This window comes from Argopecten irradians, chromosome 16 (assembly GCF_041381155.1).
Source record: "Argopecten irradians isolate NY chromosome 16, Ai_NY, whole genome shotgun sequence".
In the NCBI taxonomy this organism is placed as follows: Eukaryota; Metazoa; Mollusca; class Bivalvia; order Pectinida; family Pectinidae; genus Argopecten; species Argopecten irradians.
The window spans coordinates 2,340,981-2,362,632 of NC_091149.1; the positions used below are offsets into that span (position 1 = coordinate 2,340,981).

Genomic DNA, 21,652 nt, shown 5'->3' on the forward strand with positions numbered 1-21,652 from the left:
TCGGTAGTATCTCGAATCAATTTAACAAGCTTTCTGTTTACAACGATTGAGTGCAGTTTTGTAGGTTGTCTCCCCTTACAACACGATTCGTGGAGAGAAAGCATCAAACATATCGAAATTATGGTAAGTTGTACGTTTTTGTAGCCAGGGTATTCTCAGCTGTGTTTCGCAATTCTACTTGCGTAGTTAAATGGCTTTAAAATGCACGTGATTAGCTGTATGTAAAATTCACTTTTGTTGCTCTGGACTTTAGCAAGTCCAGTATACTAATAGCCCTGCACGAGCCCCAGCCTAAAATCAGAAACATATAAGACTCTAAAGTATTCTATGTTTCTGTTCAAATGCACACTTCTTAGTTACATACTGTACATGTACATTGTGCACAGAAACATTTAAAATATGTTTCTGATTTACATAACAAGGCATAACATGTGATTTAATTCTACTAGTTTCTTTTCTTTTCTATTTAAAGAAGAAAAACCTAATTATATTACCTAATTTAAGGACATACTTTAAAGTAGACTTATATATATATAATGTCTCAGTGAGTCAAACATATTCTAGTACACGAGCCGGTCAAACAAACTACATGTAGACAGTCAGTGAGTCACTGGGCAAAACAATTAACATGCTTTGATCTGATAAATATAAAGCATAATCATTTTTTTAAATTTTAAATAGATCTAAAAAAATCGGATTTGAACATTGGTTTTATTTGTCTATACAGTGCCACAGGCCTGGGGTGTTGCGTATGCGTATCCTATGATTTTTACCATTTGTTGCCATAAATTTGCATTATATATATACATGTATATGTTTCCATTACTGCGGAGAGCAGCGCCAAGGCAACTCATAAATCGGAACAGGTGAAACCCAGAGTACAAAAATTTTTTAGCCACCATGCATGCAGGTCATATGCATGCAGCACCCCACTTCGCATCGCTCTTTTAAATGTTAAGCATACTTAAATCAATATGAAAAGAAGAGATGTAATTAAGGTGCGATAACTTTGGAAAAAAAAGTTAACATAACAACTTTTACCTACAACCGCAAGTTGGGTTATAAGGAAAGTGACGCATCAATTCCGAAGAATTAATTTTGTACTTCAGCAAATCCAAGCATTTCCATCCTCGATACTTCAGGGGTTCTGATCACTTACAATCTCTACACCCCGGGACTGTCTCATAGTAAAACTGATAGCAGCTAAGAGGAAAAAATATGAACGAATCACGGCCAGCAAAATTTCCTTTGAAGACTACAGAGAGACGTCCAACTTCAAAGCCACACATACAGTCAATATGTAACCATAGTGTACTGTTATACGGCTCTTTTGATCTGCATCAAAGGACTAAATTACCTGTTCTGTTCTGTAGCCTCCATTTTTGTTATGAGATAGTCCTGGGGTGTAGAGGTTGTAAGTGATTGGAATCCCTGGAGTATCGAGGATGGGCATGATCTATCTACATGAACTGAGATAATAGTGGACTGTATGAAAATTCATTTAGGGGATCAAACGGGTAAAAATTAACATTTTCATCGATAGTTTACTGTTTATAGTTTTACTTTGTCGGGACATTTAGATTTCCTTGACTTGATGACATTTAAGTAAATAATATTAATAAGAACTATTTACAGTAAAACAGGCATGGTTTCCAGAATTCAAGTTATTCTAAACGCTATTTTATCTGACACACAAATCGATTGATTATCAATATCAATATAGATCAATAACAATCAATCAGTTAACGAGACATGTCAGTCTTGGAAAATTTGGAAACAATATATTTGTACCAACAACAGTATGCATGTGCCATGCAGGCCTCATTAGCACAGTTCACACATAGAACTGCAAGACCAATATTTAAAGATGCTCCACTGCTGACAGAGCAAAAATGATATTCGTCATTTGAACATTAATTGGTGTCTAATCGTGTATATATATATATATATATGCCTAATTAACACAAAAAAATATATAAAACAATTCATTTTGCCTTTGGTGCATGCACAATCAGTACTTCATTCCATACAGGATATAGTGCCATGGAATTTTTTCGGGATGCAGTTAATTATTTTTCATATTTTTAACTTGAAGTAAAATTAGAAGCTCAAACTTTTCAGAGGTGGTAATGGTGTAAAGTAAGAAACTTTTGTAACCAAGAAAAATACTAAATCGTCTGCTTCTGATTTTGATAGTGAAAAAATACCATTTGTCAGCGGTGGAGCATCTTTAATTCCTGATATTCCAGTGGCATTGACTGCCTTCTTCTCTTGACTGTCAATGGTTATATTGCTCAGTATAAAATTTGATATCATAAGACTATCATACCAGGTATATGGATATAAAGGATAGATATATTCTACCTGATGGTCACAAAATGTTGTAATACCTGAGGCTTACAGAGAGTTTTACAGCATTTTGTGATCCCGAGGGTAGAATATTCCTATCCTTCATATCCAAATATGAAAGATTATTTTTCTGTCGTACATCAACACTTTATTGCAATATTATTTCTATGATTTTTGGAATAAAGAACAAAACAAAGTGCGACTGCAAGTCAGTTCTCCGTACATGAAAATTATGTGATATTTTCAATGTAAATCCCATTGATTGTATCTTTTAAAGTAAACCCAGCCTAATTTCTGAAAAAAATGTTAAAATTGTACCTAGAAAATATAATTTTGTTGAGGATATGACGTCATGAGGCTTTATTGCATGAGTAGCCATGCAATACAGCCTCATGCAACATGAGTCACCAGTTGGTAAAGAGAAATTCTATTCTTTACCAACCCACAGGTCTCTGGGCTGTGGCGTTATGCATAGATATTTAAAATTCTTTCACAACATATGTAGCTTTCCACCACTTGTAAGTTGTCCCAAATGGAAAAGTTGCTACGATAGCCATATATATACATATCTAGAATCTGTTATTTACGGTTATTATGCCAGATGTCTATTAAAGATGGTCCACTGCCGGGAAATTGTATTTTTTCATTATCAAAAACAGGAGCAGACGATTTAGTATTTTTCTTCGGTTACAAAAATTACTTACTTTACACCATTACCACCATTGAAAAGTTTGAGCTTTTAATTCTACGTCAAGTTAAAAATATGAAAAATAATTAATTGCATGCCGAAAAAATTCTGACGCACTATGTCCTATATGGAATGAAGTACTGATTGCGCATGCACCAAAGGCAAAATGAAAATATATATATTATTTTTGTGTTAATTAGACATACATACACACGATTGAACACCAATTATTGTTCAAATAATGAATATCATTTATGCTCTGTCGGCGGTGGAGCATCTGTAAGTGGCTGTCTCCAGATATCCAAGAAGTAGTTGCCAGATATTTCTATACCTACTGTCATTTTCATATATCAGGCTTATACACCGTTCACATGCATATCTTTTATCAAAACCAAATAATCTCATGTATATTTTCAGGTCTGAATGGAAGCAGTGGATACTTGTTGTACAGTTTTCTCTGAAGTCATAATTTCTGGAACATCTTCCCTATAATGGATCCAGTGAATGTGAACAACAAAACAAAGCAACTGTTTACAAATGAGATTGTACTAGATCCAGTCACTGGATATCTTTCCCAAACGTTTCCTCCAAATGAAACTCCTGTGGTTGAGGTGTCTTTGTCTGGCCAAGAGTCTGCATCTGAATTGTCATTTCATCAAGCTGTGATGGAAATCATTCCCAATCAAGCTTCTGCTTCTGATACACTCAAGGTTCCATCAGCTGAAAGTCTACATGATGTTGGTTCAGCACAATATTCCCAACTGTCTAACGTCACTATATCAGCTCTTGATAAATCATCAGAAAGAAGCCATGGATTAGCAGAAGCTGAAACAGCATCAAATATAAAGGCAGCACTTTCATCTTCTTTGAAATCGTCATGGACAGTTTCTTCAATGATTGGTGAACAAGATGCAGGGCAGTTGCAGTTAAGTCAGGAGCAACATAATTTTTCTGCCAATGAAGAAGAGTTTAGAGTTCAAAATGCTGTACCAGTTGTTGACTTGGTCACAATACCTTGGAAACCTGCTACTGAAGAATCCAGCATTAATGCTGAACCTAGTACAACTCCTCATGTAATCAATGTTGGGAACATATCAACATCTTTAGTTCTCCAAAATGCACAAGAGGATTTCTCTGTCATTAGTGAAGAGTCCACGTCCATGCAAGAGGAATCACTTCCTATTGATGCGGTCATAGAAACTATTCAGGGATATGTTGACCATGCCACAACGTCTGATGAAAATGAACAGTCCAATAGAGTGCAAGAAAAAGTGCAACATACTGCAGATTGGAACTTTGATATGAATATGGCGTTGGATATACACTCAAAGAAGCACTCAGAAAATGTAATGAATGAGGCCGGTGGAAGTAAGCCAATACTGATTAGCAGTGTACAAAGTGGAAAGTTCACTGTGACCTCTAGAGGATTGGCACCTCCAGTACAACCCGGCGTCAGCTTGATACGAAATGCCACAATTAGTACCGGGATTGGCCAACAGAATATACAACCTATCGCAAGTGCACAGCCTATGGACCAGCCTCTTCACATCCAGAATGAAATGTATCGCTTAGGCCTGCATGTACAGATTGATAAAGTTCCTGAACACGATAATGTGACTTTGGCCAACCCTGAGCAATCTTTTGTCGTACCTGAAGAAAATGCATTGACGTCAACGCCCACTGAGGTTGGAAATCTGATGATACAGTCATCATCGAAAGAATTGTTTTGGAAGAAACTTTCTACCGGAAAAGATCAAGAAAATACAGGTTTATCAACCAAAACCAATATCACTGGAAGCAAGACACACGAGGATTCTTCAATGCTTAATGTAGATCCGAAGGAATACGTACAAATTGATCTTGAAAAACCGCCTAGTGCAACCTCTTCTAATCCAAATGGTCCTCCACAAACGGCCTTCATTCCATCAAGTTTATTGGCTTTACAATCACAGGAATCTACACTGCCTTTAACCATTGCAGAATATAACCCAGAGAAGACGTCTAGTAGTAACTTCCAGGTTAGAAGGGAGATTGCTCGTATTGTTATACTCCCAACAGGTACTGAACCGAATGACAATACTGATGACGTAATGAAAGAATTAAGTAAAGACAAAAATACCGTGACAAAGAAGGCACTATTGGTTCCAATTAAAAGCGTATCGAGAGGAACTTCCAAAGAATCTACTGACCCAGGGAAGGCGCTGACACAAAGTGGAGGGGGAGATTCGTTAGACCCGAAAGGATGTTCAGGTGAGGATAAAGCGGGAGTGGATAAAAATGTATCCAATGACATAATTGAATGTGAAGTGAATGTGCTGCAAAGGCCGAAAAAGATTACTAGATATTTCAAAGAAAAGGCCAAACATCAGGAAACCAAGCAAGACATTAATTCACCTGCAGTAAATGAAGACGACGTATCCGTTGACGCGTAAGTTGACAACTTTGATTTACAATGATACCACTACCTTACCTGGTCACTCTCTCCAATATAAAATTTGTATCGTTTGATGGATTTCATACACTCGTATACTAATATAATTTTATGTCAAAATTGGAATTAAAAAAAAAAGAATAAGAATCTCTCATAATGTATTTATTACCATAGTGAAATTACTTTATTTAATTGTTGACCTGTTGCACTTTCAATTCATATAAGTTGCTTTGCACTTGATGTTAAGCTGAAGAAAAATAAACACTTATATGCACTGTATAAGAAAAACGTCACAGTCCAAAGTAATGAATCTGGTGAAAATATGGATGAAAATCCGTTTGAGCACTAGAATGATCCTTGAATTCAAGAGAATGTATAATGCTGATGTACCATGGACTTTGTTTTATTTCCAGGTCCGTAGAGAAAAACACAAAACAGGAGGAGATAATTGACCAGAGTTCTCCTCCAGCAGGAAGTGTACAAAGCTCAGCTGTTGGTCAAGGTAAGAAATAAACGAAATCTTAACCTACTGGTTTGCTGATTATGTTAACGTCCTATATATGTAACATTTTAAAACATTGAATTTTAAGAAATGTAGGAACACTTTGTAAATTGTAAAAAAAAAACCTGAAAACTTTGTTAACTGTACAAAATGATTTTGTGTATCCTTTGTAGAAATGAAAGGCCCCAAACCGTTCATATGTGACCAGTGCGGCCGAGGTTTCAGTCACTTGGGGGACTATAACAGTCACGTGAAAACTCATAAAGACGGGATGCCTTTTAGATGTACGGAATGTGGAGTTGGCTTCAGGAAGAGTGGACATTTAATCAACCACAAGCGAGTACATACGGGCGAGAAACCATTTGTATGTAAATTATGTAATAGCACATTTGGGCAACTTGGGACATTGAAGCGACACATGCGTATTCATACTGGCGAGAAACCTTATGAATGTCCCACATGTAAGAAGAACTTTTCACAACTAAGTTACATGAAGGTGCACATGAGATGTCACACCGGAGAAAGACCATTTAAATGTATAGTTTGTGATCATAGTTTCTTGCAAAGCGGCGATTTGAAGAAACATATGTTGAGGAAACATAACACCCAGAAAGAGCTGTCGTGTCCTCACTGCTCTAAGAAGTTTGGAGATCAAATCGATATGAAACGCCATGTCAAAACACACGAGGGTAAACTGGAATGTAAAACGTGCGACAAAAAATTCGATGATGTAGAAAGTGCAAAAGTGCATAAACAGATGTTCCACTCCAAAGAGCTGCCACATCACTGTGAGACGTGTGATATTGGCTTCAAGCTCAAAGGCGATCTCAAGTCCCACATGCGGAAATGCCATCCTCCTGATGTGAAGGATAAACCAAAATCTAAGGGGAAGGGCAAGAAGCGTGGGAGGAAGAAAGGAAAACAGACTTATGACAGCGATGAGGATGAAGATTTGGAGGAATATAACGAAGAGGAGAGAGTAAATTACGTCAATGTTAATAAGAGAGTAGACGACGACTTCGAGGAATCGAAAGCCATGACAGATGATGAGAAAGATGAAAGAGAAACGGTGGTGAGGGGAACGAGAAAGAGAAAAGCCAGTAAATTTAAGCTTAGAAAGCTTTTACCGCCTGAAAATCAGGATCGTACAAAGCGGACGAGGCGTTCAGTTGTGTGAAACAAATTAACCTGGTGTATTAGTATACACATACATATTACGATTATACTGATTTAAATCATAGATAGTCTCCTCTACATTAAAGTTAACAGTCGTTACGATTATACTGATTTAAATCATAGATAGTCTCCTCTACATTAACGTAAACAGTCGTTACGATTATACTGATTTAAATCATAGATAGTCTCCTCTACATTAAAGTTAACAGTCGTTACGATTATACTGATTTAAATCATAGATAGTCTCCTCTACATTAAAGTTAACAGTCGTTACGATTATACTGATTTAAATCATAGATAGTCTCCTCTACATTAAAGTTAACAGTCGTTACGATTATACTGATTTAAATCATAGATAGTCTCCTCTACATTAAAGTTAACAGTCGTTACGATTATACTGATTTAAATCATAGATAGTCTCCTCTACATTAAAGTCAACAGTCGTTACAATTATACTGATTTAAATCATAGATAGTCTCCTCTACATTAACGTAAACAGTCGTTACGATTATACTGATTTAAATCATAGATAGTCTCCTCTACATTAAAGTCAACAGTCGTTACGATTATACTGATTTAAATCATAGATAGTCTCCTCTACATTAAAGTTAACAGTCGTTACGATTTCACAAAGCTGATCCTCGTTTACTTCGGAACGTTTCTGATTAACTCATTAATTCTCGAATGTTACTGATAGATTCACAAATGTAAAAGATACTTTCACAGTCTCGAATGTTACTGATAGATTCACAAATGTAAAAGATACTTTCACAGTCTCGAATGTTACTGATAGATTCACAAATGTAAAAGATACTTTCACAGTCTCGAATGTTACTGATAGATTCACAAATGTGAAAAATGTGTTCAGTCTGATATATTCCCGAATGTAAAAGATACTTTCACAGTCTCGAATGTGACTGATAGATTCACAAATGTAAAATACATTTTCAGTCTTCGAACGTTTCTGATAGATTAACAAATGTAAAATATATGTTCAGTCTGATAGATTCCCGAATATAAACGATACTTCACAGTCTGGAACATTTCTGATAGATTCACAAATTTAAAAGATATTCCTCGAACGTTTCTGATAGATTCACAAATTGAAAAGGATATTTTCAGTCTTCGAACGTTTCTGATAGATTCACAAATGTAAAAAATATTTTCAATCTTCGAACGTTTCTGATAGATGCACAAATGTAAAAGATATTTTCAGTCTGAAAGCTTCCCGAATGTAAAAGATACTTTCACAGTCTCGAATGTTACTGATAGAATCACAAATGTAAAAGATACTTTCACAGTCTCGAATGTTACTGATAGATTCACAAATGTAAAAGATACTTTCACAGTCTCGAATGTTACTGATAGATTCACAAATGTAAAAGATACTTTCACAGTCTCGAATGTTACTGATAGATTCACAAATGTGAAAAATGTGTTCAGTCTGATATATTCCCGAATGTAAAAGATACTTTCACAGTCTCGAATGTGACTGATAGATTCACAAATGTAAAATACATTTTCAGTCTTCGAACGTTTCTGATAGATTAACAAATGTAAAATATATGTTCAGTCTGATAGATTCCCGAATATAAACGATACTTCACAGTCTGGAACATTTCTGATAGATTCACAAATTTAAAAGATATTCCTCGAACGTTTCTGATAGATTCACAAATTGAAAAGGATATTTTCAGTCTTCGAACGTTTCTGATAGATTCACAAATGTAAAAAATATTTTCAATCTTCGAACGTTTCTGATAGATGCACAAATGTAAAAGATATTTTCAGTCTGAAAGCTTCCCGAATGTAAAAGATACTTTCACAGTCTCGAATGTTACTGATAGAATCACAAATGTAAAAGATACTTTCACAGTCTCGAATGTTACTGATTGATTCACAAATGTAAAAGGTACTTTCACAGTCTCGAATGTTACTGATAGATTCACAGTCTCGAATGTTACTTATAGATTCACAAATGTAAAAGATATTTTTACAGTCTCGAATGTTACTGATAGATTCACGAATGTAAAAGATACTTTCACAGTCTCGAATGTTACTGATAGATTCACAGTCTCGAATGTTACTGATAGATTCACAAATGTAAAAGATACTTTCACAGTCTCGAATGTTACTGATAGATTCACGAATGTAAAAGATACTTTCACAGTCTCAAATGTTACTGATAGATTCAAAAATGTAAAAGATACTTTCACAGTCTCGAATGTTACTGATAGATTCACGAATGTAAAAGATACTTTCGTAGGTTTCCATTAACCGACAGATTCACACACATTGAGCATAGTAAACGTCATAATCTATGTATGACGTCGCATGATTGTTTCAGTAGACGGAAACGTCACATCAAAGCCGGATTTTTACTGATTTATATAGAGAGAAAATTGAAAGTTTTACTTATATTTCTATTAATAAATATTATGTGATAAATAAAATCTTACACTCGTGACACTGTGATATGAAATTTATCAAACTCGTTAAATAATTTGATATGCCACTCGCCTAATGCTCGTGGCATATTATTAAATTATTGAACTCGTTTGATAAATACCATATCACATAGCCACTCGTGTAAGATCCTCTGTATTGTTACCATTGCTTAGTCATGTGTTTATATCTATACCGCATACACTATGTATTTCCAAATAAGTTTTCAAGCTATCAATCAATCAACTCATGTCGTATTGATTTGTTGATTTCTATTCTAAATAGCAATATACAATTACATGTATTTAAACATTTATATAACCGTTTTTACTGCAATCGTTTTGATCATGTAATGCTTATTAGGCGATGTATCATCTGACATTTTTGATGAAGCAGTCTTAGAAAATATTACCGTATAACTAGTTATTTTGATGATAGCTGAAATTAATTTGAAACGTGAAATATTGAGAAATAATTGAATGGTTTACACCCATAAAACAAGATAGTTTTTTCTATCGTTTTTGTGAAATTTTGACGCGAGTGTAAACTGGCTATACCTTATGTATATATATATATATTCTTGTATGTTTTTTCGAGATGAAATTTATTACTGAAATGAACGCAAATCATGGATACATTCTATCACATAGATAAAAATTAATTGCGGCTTAATTAACTTCTTTAATTCATAATGTGTTGGCATGCCGGCGACATCTTATTTTCTCAATATGACGTCACAATGTTGATATACAAATGTACAAATAAAGTAAGTAAAATATGACACAGACGTCACACAGTTTACTGTTAGATAAGCACTGTGAATATTTACGTGTTTAATTTCGCGATTTGGCGGTTTAAACATTTTGCGATGTGATTTTTTCGCGATTACTGCACCTGTCAACTATATATTTACAATATAGTTTCATATATTCACCAAACATTACGCGCGAGGGAATTTACGCGCTAAAAATCCTTCGCGGAAATTAAACCTTATCATCGCGTTAACATCCTCGCTTACAGTGCATTGATTTTTTTCAATCGTGTATTAAAATACAGGGACTTCTCTGATATTATCTAAAAGGGCATCTGTGAGATTTACATATGAAGTACTATGATTATGATGTTAGGAAGTAATAAAAAAAAGAAGTTCTGCCTATAAATACATAAATATGTTTGTATTAATGTGCTTTCCTGTCTAATGAATAAAGAACTGCCATTTAAAAGGTTTATCAATTGTCATTATTGTCAATCGATATTGTATTTGGGGCGAAACTTCGCCACGAATTCATGATTTGCGACAATATACAAAATTCATTGTACCTGTTACTAATTTGTTTCCGGTAATGAATTTATTCCAAGTCTAATATCCCGTGTATTGCCCTAAAAACGACCACTCATGAGAATAAGTTTGCTTTCACATTCTTCAACAACTTTCCATTCATGAAGTGCTACTATTTAGGATTTATTTGCTTCTGAACTTTTATATCGGTACAAAGATGTGTTCATTTGACCACAGCCAACAGCATCATTGTTTCCTAAAGCACTCGATGAGGTGACAGGTGTACGGAAAATATGACATAATCAATCATTTGACAATAATGTATTTGTTTTTGATTACGGTATGTTGTTGGATAAGCCCATTATTTAGTACTTGTTTACTTTGTATTCTGCAACTTTTATCAAAAGTATCAACAAGTTATCTTGAAATAACTTCTATGGAACAATAAGAATGAACTAGGATAATATAGTACCCATGTACTCCAGAAGAGGAAGTGTCATCTGCTTCAAAGACTGATGATCCATAAAATAAATTACCTATTAATAGTTCATGTGATAGAGATTATTACGAGTACCCCGGTAATAAATTCGTGTATGCAACTTCAAGGTTGAACAAAAGCCAATGAAAACATTATTAGATATATGACATCGGTACAGTCATATCCTTAGTTATGATTAAAAGACCTTCGAAATCACCGACTTTGAGGGATAATTAAACTACGTAGAAATACAGGACTAAACTGTAACAAACAAGAGAGAAGTAACGTTACACAAAACCACACAAATATAATAACGACCTAGAATCTGCTCATAACATATTTTATCAGGTGCCAGTAATCTTTGAAAACACTAACAAGTGCAACTTTATAAATTTATATTTATTGTTTTTTAAACATCAATCAATTTTGTACATGATACAAAATAGTTACCCTGAATACAAATATTTGTATATGATTGTGAGTATATTTTGTAAATAAATAAAATGTAATATATATAGTAAAAATGTAAAAGCACTGAATTGTTCCTGTCACAGTATTTACCACTGACTATAAGTAAACAGCTATAATATATTGTATCTATTTGCCCTGTCTCGATTTAGACCTTTTTTCAGGACGTGCTGATTTTTGTTTTTCCTTTGAACGATCTCTGTCACCATTTTTGTCGGCTTTTGGTCTCCGCGTATTTGACCTTACTCTTCTACTTCCGGGTCGACTGTCATACATCCCCCTCCCTGCTAATCTGGCTACAATGGAAAAATAAGTTATAAATGAGAATAAAGTCGTATGAATGTTTTATGAAAGTCGAAATTTTAATATTTAGTATAGCTATTGTCGAAAATGTGTATTTATGTCAATTATTCTTGAAAAGATTGCGTGACATTTTAACTTGATAATCCGATAACTTCATTTTACCCATCCTCGATATTCCAGGGGTTACAATTACTGATTTAATCCACGTCAGTGATAGTAACTCCTGGAGTATTGAGGATGCATTTTGTCATGATTAGCCATACTTTGAGTAAGGATTTGAAAATAAACTTCTATATAAATATTTTAATGATTAATAGTTTATTATTTATGTATTTATTGATTAAATAGTACACCTAGATTCAGATGTGTTGGGGATTTTATAATTTTGATGGCAAACCTGATATCAAAAAGGGTATGGTCCCATGAGTTATATAGTATGCGATTTTTTTAAACTATACGCAATGTAGTGCGTTACTGTCTTTAAAATTAAGGCGTTTCTTTGATATTAAACTGCAATATCTTAGGTTAAATAAACTAGAATATATTTAGGATTTTACTTCCTCAGTATGCAAATGGCCAAGTCAAACATTTTTATTCTGGTTTTTTACGTTCACAAAGATAAATTATATAATTGTCATGTTCCGAAATATCACACCTGATGGATATTAAATTACATTGTATTATAATTAATTTTTCTTTGTTTTCATACTAAATCTGGCTTTCTGATTGGCCAATTTTTTTTTTTTTTTGCATACCTCTATGAAACAAAAAATCGAGAATGGCGCGAAACCCCGACGTTATCATGACGTCACCATAGAGATGTTGACGTTGCGTAATGATTCGGAAAAACGTATCCCTTGAAAAACCACTATAATGTTACATTTAAACATACTTATATTTATCAAATAGAGTATAAAATTAATTATAAGTATTGATGTCATTATTTTTTAATTTTATCGGGTTATGAAAAAAAATTGTTTGCAAACTTACGCGGATTCACACAATTTGTAAACAATTTTTTTTTCATACTCCGATAAAATTAAGAGATAGTGACATCAATGCTTAAATGTTTGTTTAAATGTTATGAACTTGTTTGGTGAAAATCTCAGAAAAACTATAAACAAAAAACAAAGGACGAACGGAAATAAAGAAAATCATTGAAATTACTCACCCGTGAAATCATCATTAATGGACTCCTCATCATTCAACAGTGGTACGTAGGTATCCGAGGCCCCGCTTGATTCTGAAATTATCATTAAAGATAATGATCTCATGAAAACTACTTTACAGAAAACATATACTAGTATATTAGATATGCTCTGATTTTCCGTTATTTTCACTGGCTAATAGTGTACATGGTCAACTGACATACAATATATAGCATATTGATTTCGTGTGTCCATTTACAGAAACACCGAGTCAATATGACATGGCAAACTTTATTGTAAAAACGCTGCATTCTTCAGGGTGGCGTTCTTTGACCAACTCTTTTCTTGTAATTAATATACACATTAGAAACTGCTTTGGACAATTGTTATATATAAAGAAACGACATATCTAATATAGAAATTAAGGACTTTTGTTTCGGTTCATATGGTGTTATATCATCCTTGTAGAATTTTAAATAACGACCTCGGGCTACGCCCTCTGTCATTATTTATTCTACAGAGGTGACATGACACCATATGGACCTCAACAAAGGCCCGTGATTGATATATATCTGACGTCCAACACGATTTTGAAATCATCAAGATTTTAGCAGACGATTTACCAGGTGTCCAACATCTGGTGGATTCTGTATTTACAATCCTTACACCAGTCACAACTGAAATTCTAAATGTTCGTGTACTTGGCGCTATTTTTTACCGTTTTACTCGTATAGTGCATTTTACAGAAGACACCATTTTATCCTCCATAGAACCAGAATGTAATTTCTTTCATACCTACGGGTGTAATACTGGCTGGCCCAGGGCAATACACTCATGTCGCCTGAGGCGGTATTGCATGGCTACCCATGCAATAAAGCCTCGTGACGTCACGGCGTCAACAAAATCTCTATTTCCTGGGTAAAATTTTAACATTTTTTTTCACAATATTGACTGGTTTACTGTAAAAGATGTAAGCAACGGAATTTGTGTTGAAAATATCACGTTATTTTTCATGTATGGAAAATTGATTTCAAGTCATGGATTTCTTCGAATTTATTTCAAAATGGAGGGATACTATAGTTGTAAAATTGCAATAAACGTCGAGGTATGAAAGAAAAATACTCTTTCATAAGTGGATATGAAGGATAGGAATATTCTACCCTCGGGATCACAAAATGTTGCAAAAACCCTCGGCAAGCCTCGGGTTTTACTACATTTTGTGACCCTCGGGTAGAATATCCCTACCTTCATATGCACTTATGAAAGAGTCTTGTAATACTTACTGTCTACTCGTAGGAGAACCAATGTTTCCCTCTCCGTCAATATCTCATTTGCATATCTGTTCGGAACGTCTCGGAGAAATTTGATATTACCAGATTCGTCGCAAAGTTCAATATCAACTGAAAAGGTGAAACAGTGGTAAATATGGACTAAATATCAAATGAATATCCCGCTCAAATTGTGAAACAGTGGTAAATATGGACTAAATATCAAATGAATATCCCGCTCAAATTGTGAAACAGTGGTAAATATGGACTAAATATCAAATGAATATCCCGCTCAAATTGTGAAACAGTGGTAAATATGGACTAAATATCAAATGAATATCCCGCTCAAATTGTGAAACAGTGGTAAATATGGACTAAATATCAAATGAATATCCCGCTCAAATTGTGAAACAGTGGTAAATATGGACTAAATATCAAATGAATATCCCGCTCAAATTGTGAAACAGTGGTAAATATGGACTAAATATCAAATGAATATCCCGCAAAGTGATGATCTGATGGGACTTCCTGATAAATTTCAAATGACAAAATGTGTTTGCGGTTATATATGAAAATCGAATTCAAGTTACACTCAGGAATACTTCTAAACTTATGGGAATTCTTGAATTGATATTTTCACAAATAAACATCCTAAAAGTTCAAGAAGATATTCTACTTTTGACGTTTTCCTAAGTTGTCAGTCCTGGCGGGTAGGTATACAAACTTACGTCATGTGTTTGTTAGCATAACGTAAAAATGCGATATTTTGTGCATAAGAAACGACACGATTTCCACCCACAAACTACTACCTACATATGTAAGGTCAGTTAAATCCTTCATATGCAAACTTGGGATTGACTGCAACGTAACTTTTGTGTCGTTTTCTCAAAAATGATTACGTTTATCTCACAAGTAAATGACGTATTTAGGCTATCTGTACTGGTTGATACGTTAACGCCCTCGGATGGACCATCCTCGTTATTCCTAGGTATCACTGTCGATATAATCACCCCTGTACTATGTCATAGCAAAACTGAAGGCTACGTTTTCTTTGTGCGACAACAAGTGAGACACATATTTTGGTCTTTTGACGTACATCAAAAAGGAATCGAATAACGCTGCACTGTATGGTCCGTAGTTGGGTTTTCCACCATGTGATCTTCAAAGTGGTAATGGTCCAAGGGAGGGTATAACGACAGTGATACTTATCAACGATGCATGTCCATGTTTTTGTTCGACAAAAGTTAATATACAATGTACCACACTTACAGTCATTTTTACATCGACATTTCTGTTTAATACTTCTTAATAGATTGCGGGCCCGGCAAAAGGGGTTGAAGATTTCTTCCTCACAGTCTGTAAATAAAAAATATGCCTGTTATAACGTGTCCTAGACAACATTTACATTACTTATACCGGGTACACCGTATAATGTTAATCATGGTACTGATTTTAGTCTTGGGACCGGTATTCTGTTGTATCACATCGGATTTTCCGATGGTTGACAGACAGACAGACAGACAGACAGACAGACATTCTTTATTTCCTCTGAATCGAGATTGCGTACATGTCATTTTAACGTATTAAATCCAGAATCGTTGAATTGTTGACCAAATATGAATTTTATAAATCACTTTTTCGGAAAGCGATTTCCGGAGTGTCCGAAAATCAGCCCATGTGGTTGAAATCTAAATCCTACTACATGTTTGAGGCATGACTGGTCAGTACTCGGACAGGTGAGATAATTAGCTCACCCATTGTCCGTTTCGTAAGTGATATAATTTAAAAGCTACTGGGACCAGTTGGTCAATTAACTTCAAATGGTATTGAGTTATAAAGACACAATAAATAGTCTGTAATTAACCAAGATCTAAAATAATTAGATACCTAACAATGATTTTATTCTCGTAAACATACAAAAAGTAAGGTAGAGGATATACAGTATATCATGTCACAAAATGAAGTTGTGGAAGGAAACCAAAATATGAAGATGCTCCATCGCTGACAAATGGTATTTTTTTCAGAAACAGGAGCAGACGATTTAGTATTTTTCTTCGGTTACAAAAGTTACTTACTTTACACCATTACCAATATTGGAAAGTTTGAGCTTCTAATTTTGAATTAACTTCAAGTTAGAATATTAAAAATAATTAATAGTACCCCGAAAAAATTCCGTGGCACTATATCCTATACGGAAGGAAGTACTGATTGAGCATGCACCAAAAGCGAAATAAATTATTTAATGTTACTTTTGTGATAATTAGCCTTATATATACACGATTAAACACCAAATATTGTTCAAATGATGAATATAATTTATGCTCTGTTGGTGGTGGAGCAACTTAAAAAGATTAAATGAATGCTCACAAAGTACCACTACCATCATATATTCTTGTAGTTATTTAGAGCAAATAGGCTTAAAACATTTTGTTCAGTTATATCGACCTAATGAATTAAAATCCGTGTCCTTTGTATAGTAATCAAATAAATGTAATAATTAATAAATAATATGATAAGTTTATCATGCATCTTGCTATATTATTTAATATCTTTGACAATTCGTTATAGACTACCAGATCTAGTAGTTAGAATATTGATGAATCTTACTAAATTATGAAATATCTTTAGCAAACCTTCATATATTCTTAGCACATTTAGTAGTTAGAATATTGATAAATCTTACTAAATCTTGAAATACCTTTACAAAACCTTTATACATATATATATATCTACCTGACATATTTACAAGTTAGAATATTTACATGCCTTGCTAAATGATGGAAAAATCTTTGACAAACCTGTATAGACCTAAGGGATTTAGTAGTAAGGATATTTCTAAGTTCAAACAGCAGACATACTTACTACCCATAAGTATACTGTTATATTTCGGTTTAAACCAATACGTACCGCCATACCGCACTGTCACATAGACCATATTGTTTTCACTTTTCCTGTATGTCCAATTGAATTCCGTGTTAATTGTTACATAATCCACTGCACTCCGATAAATGATAGAAACGAATTTCTCCCGGACCACCTATATATCTATATCCTACCACAATGATGGTAGGGTCTGTGTACTAATAACGACTATATATAAGTACAGTCAGTTTTTAAATATACACCTACTTACCATTACAGGTAGTTTGTTATACACCTTGCCCCGCGATAGGGGATTACACGGGATTATAACTTAAGGATTAAACTAACAGGATAGGACTGGACGAAAAGAAATAACAGTGTTAGGTAATAGTATTACTGGTTAGGAATGTACACTATGGAGGAAAACAATGGGAAAAGGTGTTAAAGAGAAAACTAAGGGGGTTGATTAATTCGAGTACTGACATGGTCTATAATATAAACATTTGTGTAAGTGTGAGAACAGGGCTGAATAGCTTTTCTTTAGAAAAGGTGAAGTGACGGATAAAACAATTCAATCTGTCAAATATACATGTATATACATACATTTATTGTATTGGGAATTAACTTTTTCTCGTTAGATGGAAATTAAAGAAGAAATGAAATTTAAATGAGACGACAAAATTATGTTTGATATTTCGGAAATTATGATTAATATTGAATTTCCAAAAAAAGTAAGGGTATTTTTATGAACTGCGTCAATCACTTATAGGAATAACTGTCAAGCATATAGACTAAGCACAAGACTAAACAGTCGACCCATAAAGACCATCAAGATGGTAAACTCTCTTTGACAGAAATTGCTCCACACAGCTGTTTAAAGTTAACAGAGAAAAGAGAGAAAGTAAATGTCTGTTTTAAGGGTCAATTTAAAACTAGATTGTCCAAGTTCACTAATTACCTCCCCTTGTTTAGGTACGTTATTGACCCGTGTGTATTTGAAGTGGTAAGTCCTTTTTATACCAGGTAGTTTAAATCTGTGTACATACTGGAAGCTATGATTTATATTAAAGTAATGTATATATTTACATAATGATATCCACTCTTTAAGAGCTACTTAATGGTCTATCCGATTTGTTGAGTTTCAACATTTTGAATATTGGTACGTCGATGGTGAGGCCCTGCCAGGGCATCGATCCGGTCCCCTTCTTGATAATATGCCGATTTCGGGCACTACAAATTTCGAAGAGATAGAGATAAAAAATATGTTAATCAGGTGTTTTCCTAGACATGTATTTTCTATTTCGTTGAGACAACATAAATACCTGCTAACCTCTTTACCCCTTGGACCCCCGAATTTTAAATATTTTAGTTAATCTTGTTGAAGTGGCAAGTAGTTATTGGTTAAAACCGGTCTATGAGTCAAGAAGTGTATAGCTATTTTCTATGTAATATATTCAACAAACTGGTGACTCCATATACCTTGTCAAAATACTAGTTTGTTTACTGTGAGAATTTAACACATCATATATATTTTCAAATAATGAATGAAGTGGTTCACCTCCTTTGAGAGAGTAACCTGATGAAGTGGGGGGTTGAAACATAGAAGAGAATTACAGATAATCTGGAAGTGGGAAGCTTTATCCATTTCCATGATTAGGTACCAACTTTTTTGTTTAGAACTCAAATCATATATGTCAGACAACAAAAAGAATTTATTTAAAACATTTCAGATGAACTTGCTAGTTTTTTTATTCTTATTTATATGTTTGTTACTTCATCTATAATTTGCTAGATGCTATAGTAATGTGAGACTAATATAAACAAAATTGATTACATGGAACATTTTTATAAATTTACACTTTAGATGTATACATACACTTGTAAACACTTAGTACAGGTACCAGGGATGGGATGAAACTTTCTGTAATCATGTCACTATGCATGCATGGTGCCTGAAAAAAAGAACCAGCAATTTTTTATATCTGTTGAATATGACAAAAATTGAAATGATCAATTTCAAAATATATATAAATGAATAAATGTAGGTTCATTCTACAGGTTTTTTTTTTATTTTAGAGAAAACATTTTAAAGTTGTGAATGTGTCACTGATGCATTTGATAGAATCAAATATTGTTTCAAAAAAGATACAAAATTCATTATCTATAGTTCCAACAAAAATTCAGAATAATATATAAATGATACATGGCTGCAGTACATTTCAACTCTGTAAAGTTTGTCATATACACATGAACCAGGTACAGTTGTAATAAATATACAAACACTATTTATTATTATGACCAGAAATAATATTGTATGTGATCCTTCCCAAATATATCATAAAGAAACAGAGCCTAAAAAGCCTACATGTACATATGTCTAATTGTATATATCCAGAACATATACCATACATTTTATTTAAAAACCATTAACCTAGCCAAAGTAAATCCTATATACAATGTATGTGAATAACACTACCTACCAGAACATGTACAGAACAAAAACTTTACAAATTTAAAAAATCTATAAATATATATACCATCATAACAGTGTATGAGTATTGACCGGGTAGCAATACAGGGCATTCATTTACCCCTAAAGAGGCGCCCACTAAAGAACCGCTATTTACCCCAGGGTTACGTTTTTACGCGATTGGGGAACAGGTATGAAAACATGTGACCATATGTGGACCACCACAATAATGAAAAATTACTGCTAGTGACTATTTACATAATGATCAAAATACTAAGACATCCCATCACAATCAGCTGAGGCAGGGAGTACCGGTACGTAGTAGCCTAGGTACGTACAGAGCGGTCCGGGAGCCGCGTGCTCCGTTTGAACTGTTTCTCTTCATATAACAATTTGAATTGCTCGTAATGTGTACCGAGTCAGTTGATGGGATGTCGCTGCTCCAATGCCTTTCCATTCGCATTTTAGGTGAGTCATTTGGTTGTTTTTTGGCGGAAACTGACCTTTTAAAACGCTTTTTCTTAGCCGGAATAGCATGAATTAATTTCGACTCAGAATTAAAAAAAAATATTGATAACAATCATAATATCAAAACATCTATATCGATGGCCTAAGTTAAAAATCAAACAAATGCATGGTTCTCGGTGTAAGTGTTAACAATGTTCATTTGTCGCGTGACGTAGAGAAGGTAACACGGACTCCATGTGTATGGTAAGTTAAGTACAGCTGAAACTAGTCCTCTAAACCTGCCTATATAATTAGTTTTTTTTTAAATAATAATAAAAAAAAAACTAATAATATAGGCAGGTTTAGCGGACTAAGGTGAAACAAGCGCTTCTAGTACCTTCTAGAGACAACAGTCGACACAATGACATGACAGAAATATGTGGAAATATTCTGACGTTGCTGCAATGTGATGTACTACCTTAATTTTGAAATATCTCTATTTAATTTGAAGTACATATTTATTTTTTGTTTATGAAAAATAAATAATCAAGTAAATGAATAAATCATTATGGATATTATATTTTTATATACAAAAGCAATCCATTGTTTTAATCAAAGGCGTGACTTTCGAAAATTATTGATTTTCAAGGATACCAAATATAAGGATTCGTAAATGACTGACTACTGATAATATCTTTTCATTGCGATTGATCCCTGAATAGAATATATTTTACAACAATGTAAGAGGAACTTATAAGATTTTAATAAAATCACTTCAGGAATGTATGAGTTAATATATAACTAAGAACCAAAGTGAACCTCAAGTATACTGTCCACGTACTAATTTATGCGAAGTTTTATTTTAGTGGTAGTTTAATTTTAGTGGTTGTTTTATTTAGTGGTATTTTTAGCGGTTGTTTTATTTTAGTGGTAGTTTTATTTTAGCAGTTTTATTTTAGTGGTACATGTAGTTTTATTTTAGTTGTAGTTTTATTTTAGTGGTTGTTTTATTTTAGTGGTTGTTTTATTTTAGCGGTAGTTAATTTAAGAGTTAGTTTTATTTAAGCGCTATTCGCGCTGTCTTTGAGGCGCTAATTCACGTACAGTGCAAAATTTTATAAAGGGTATTCCCGGTATTGAACCACCGAATTGCGCTGATTTATAGCCGTGGAAATAAATTATAACATACAGGTTTTCGTAGTTGCGCTAAAATAAGTACTTTTTCCTTCAGTTCTTTCGCAATTGCAAGACTGATTTGAGGACAGACAGACGGGTGACCAATAGGGAAGAATGACATGGATATGCGGTGGTTTTATTGTGATCGATGGAAAGAGGATG

General features: G+C 33.8%; 2 protein-coding genes across 2 annotated transcripts; one reads left to right on the forward strand and one right to left on the reverse strand.

The window, feature by feature from the left end:
• Nucleotides 1–51: 51 nt before the first annotated feature.
• LOC138310367 (uncharacterized) lies at nucleotides 52–12,481 on the forward strand. The gene is made up of 4 exons (XM_069251556.1): nucleotides 52–123; nucleotides 3,455–5,465; nucleotides 5,882–5,970; nucleotides 6,144–12,481. The coding sequence occupies exons 2-4, from the start codon at nucleotides 3,529–3,531 to the stop codon at nucleotides 7,145–7,147; spliced, it is 3,030 nt and encodes a 1,009-aa protein (XP_069107657.1). The 5' UTR covers nucleotides 52–123; nucleotides 3,455–3,528; the 3' UTR covers nucleotides 7,148–12,481.
• On the reverse strand, nucleotides 11,946–17,625 carry LOC138310368 (uncharacterized protein CXorf65 homolog). Its single transcript, XM_069251557.1, has 5 exons — nucleotides 17,443–17,625; nucleotides 15,805–15,891; nucleotides 14,551–14,667; nucleotides 13,291–13,362; nucleotides 11,946–12,112 (listed from the first exon to the last, which is right to left on the reverse strand). Exons 1-5 carry the CDS (start codon nucleotides 17,468–17,470, stop codon nucleotides 11,946–11,948), a joined length of 471 nt encoding a protein of 156 aa, XP_069107658.1. The 5' UTR covers nucleotides 17,471–17,625.
• Between the last annotated feature and the right edge of the window lie 4,027 nt (nucleotides 17,626–21,652).

Coding starts and splice junctions, on each gene's coding strand:
- LOC138310368 (XM_069251557.1), bottom strand. CDS start 17,470: ATGGTCTATGTGACAGTGCGGTATGGCG. Junction 15,892..17,442: donor TGTGACAGTGCGGTATGGCG/GTACGTATTGGT, acceptor TTTTATTTACAG/ACTGTGAGGAAGAAATCTTC. Junction 12,113..13,290: donor CATTAATGATGATTTCACGG/GTGAGTAATTTC, acceptor TTTCCATTGTAG/CCAGATTAGCAGGGAGGGGG.
- LOC138310367 (XM_069251556.1), top strand. CDS start 3,529: ATGGATCCAGTGAATGTGAACAACAAAACAAAGCAACTGTTTACAAAT. Junction 5,466..5,881: donor GACGACGTATCCGTTGACGC/GTAAGTTGACAA, acceptor TTTTATTTCCAG/GTCCGTAGAGAAAAACACAA. Junction 5,971..6,143: donor AAGCTCAGCTGTTGGTCAAG/GTAAGAAATAAA, acceptor TATCCTTTGTAG/AAATGAAAGGCCCCAAACCG.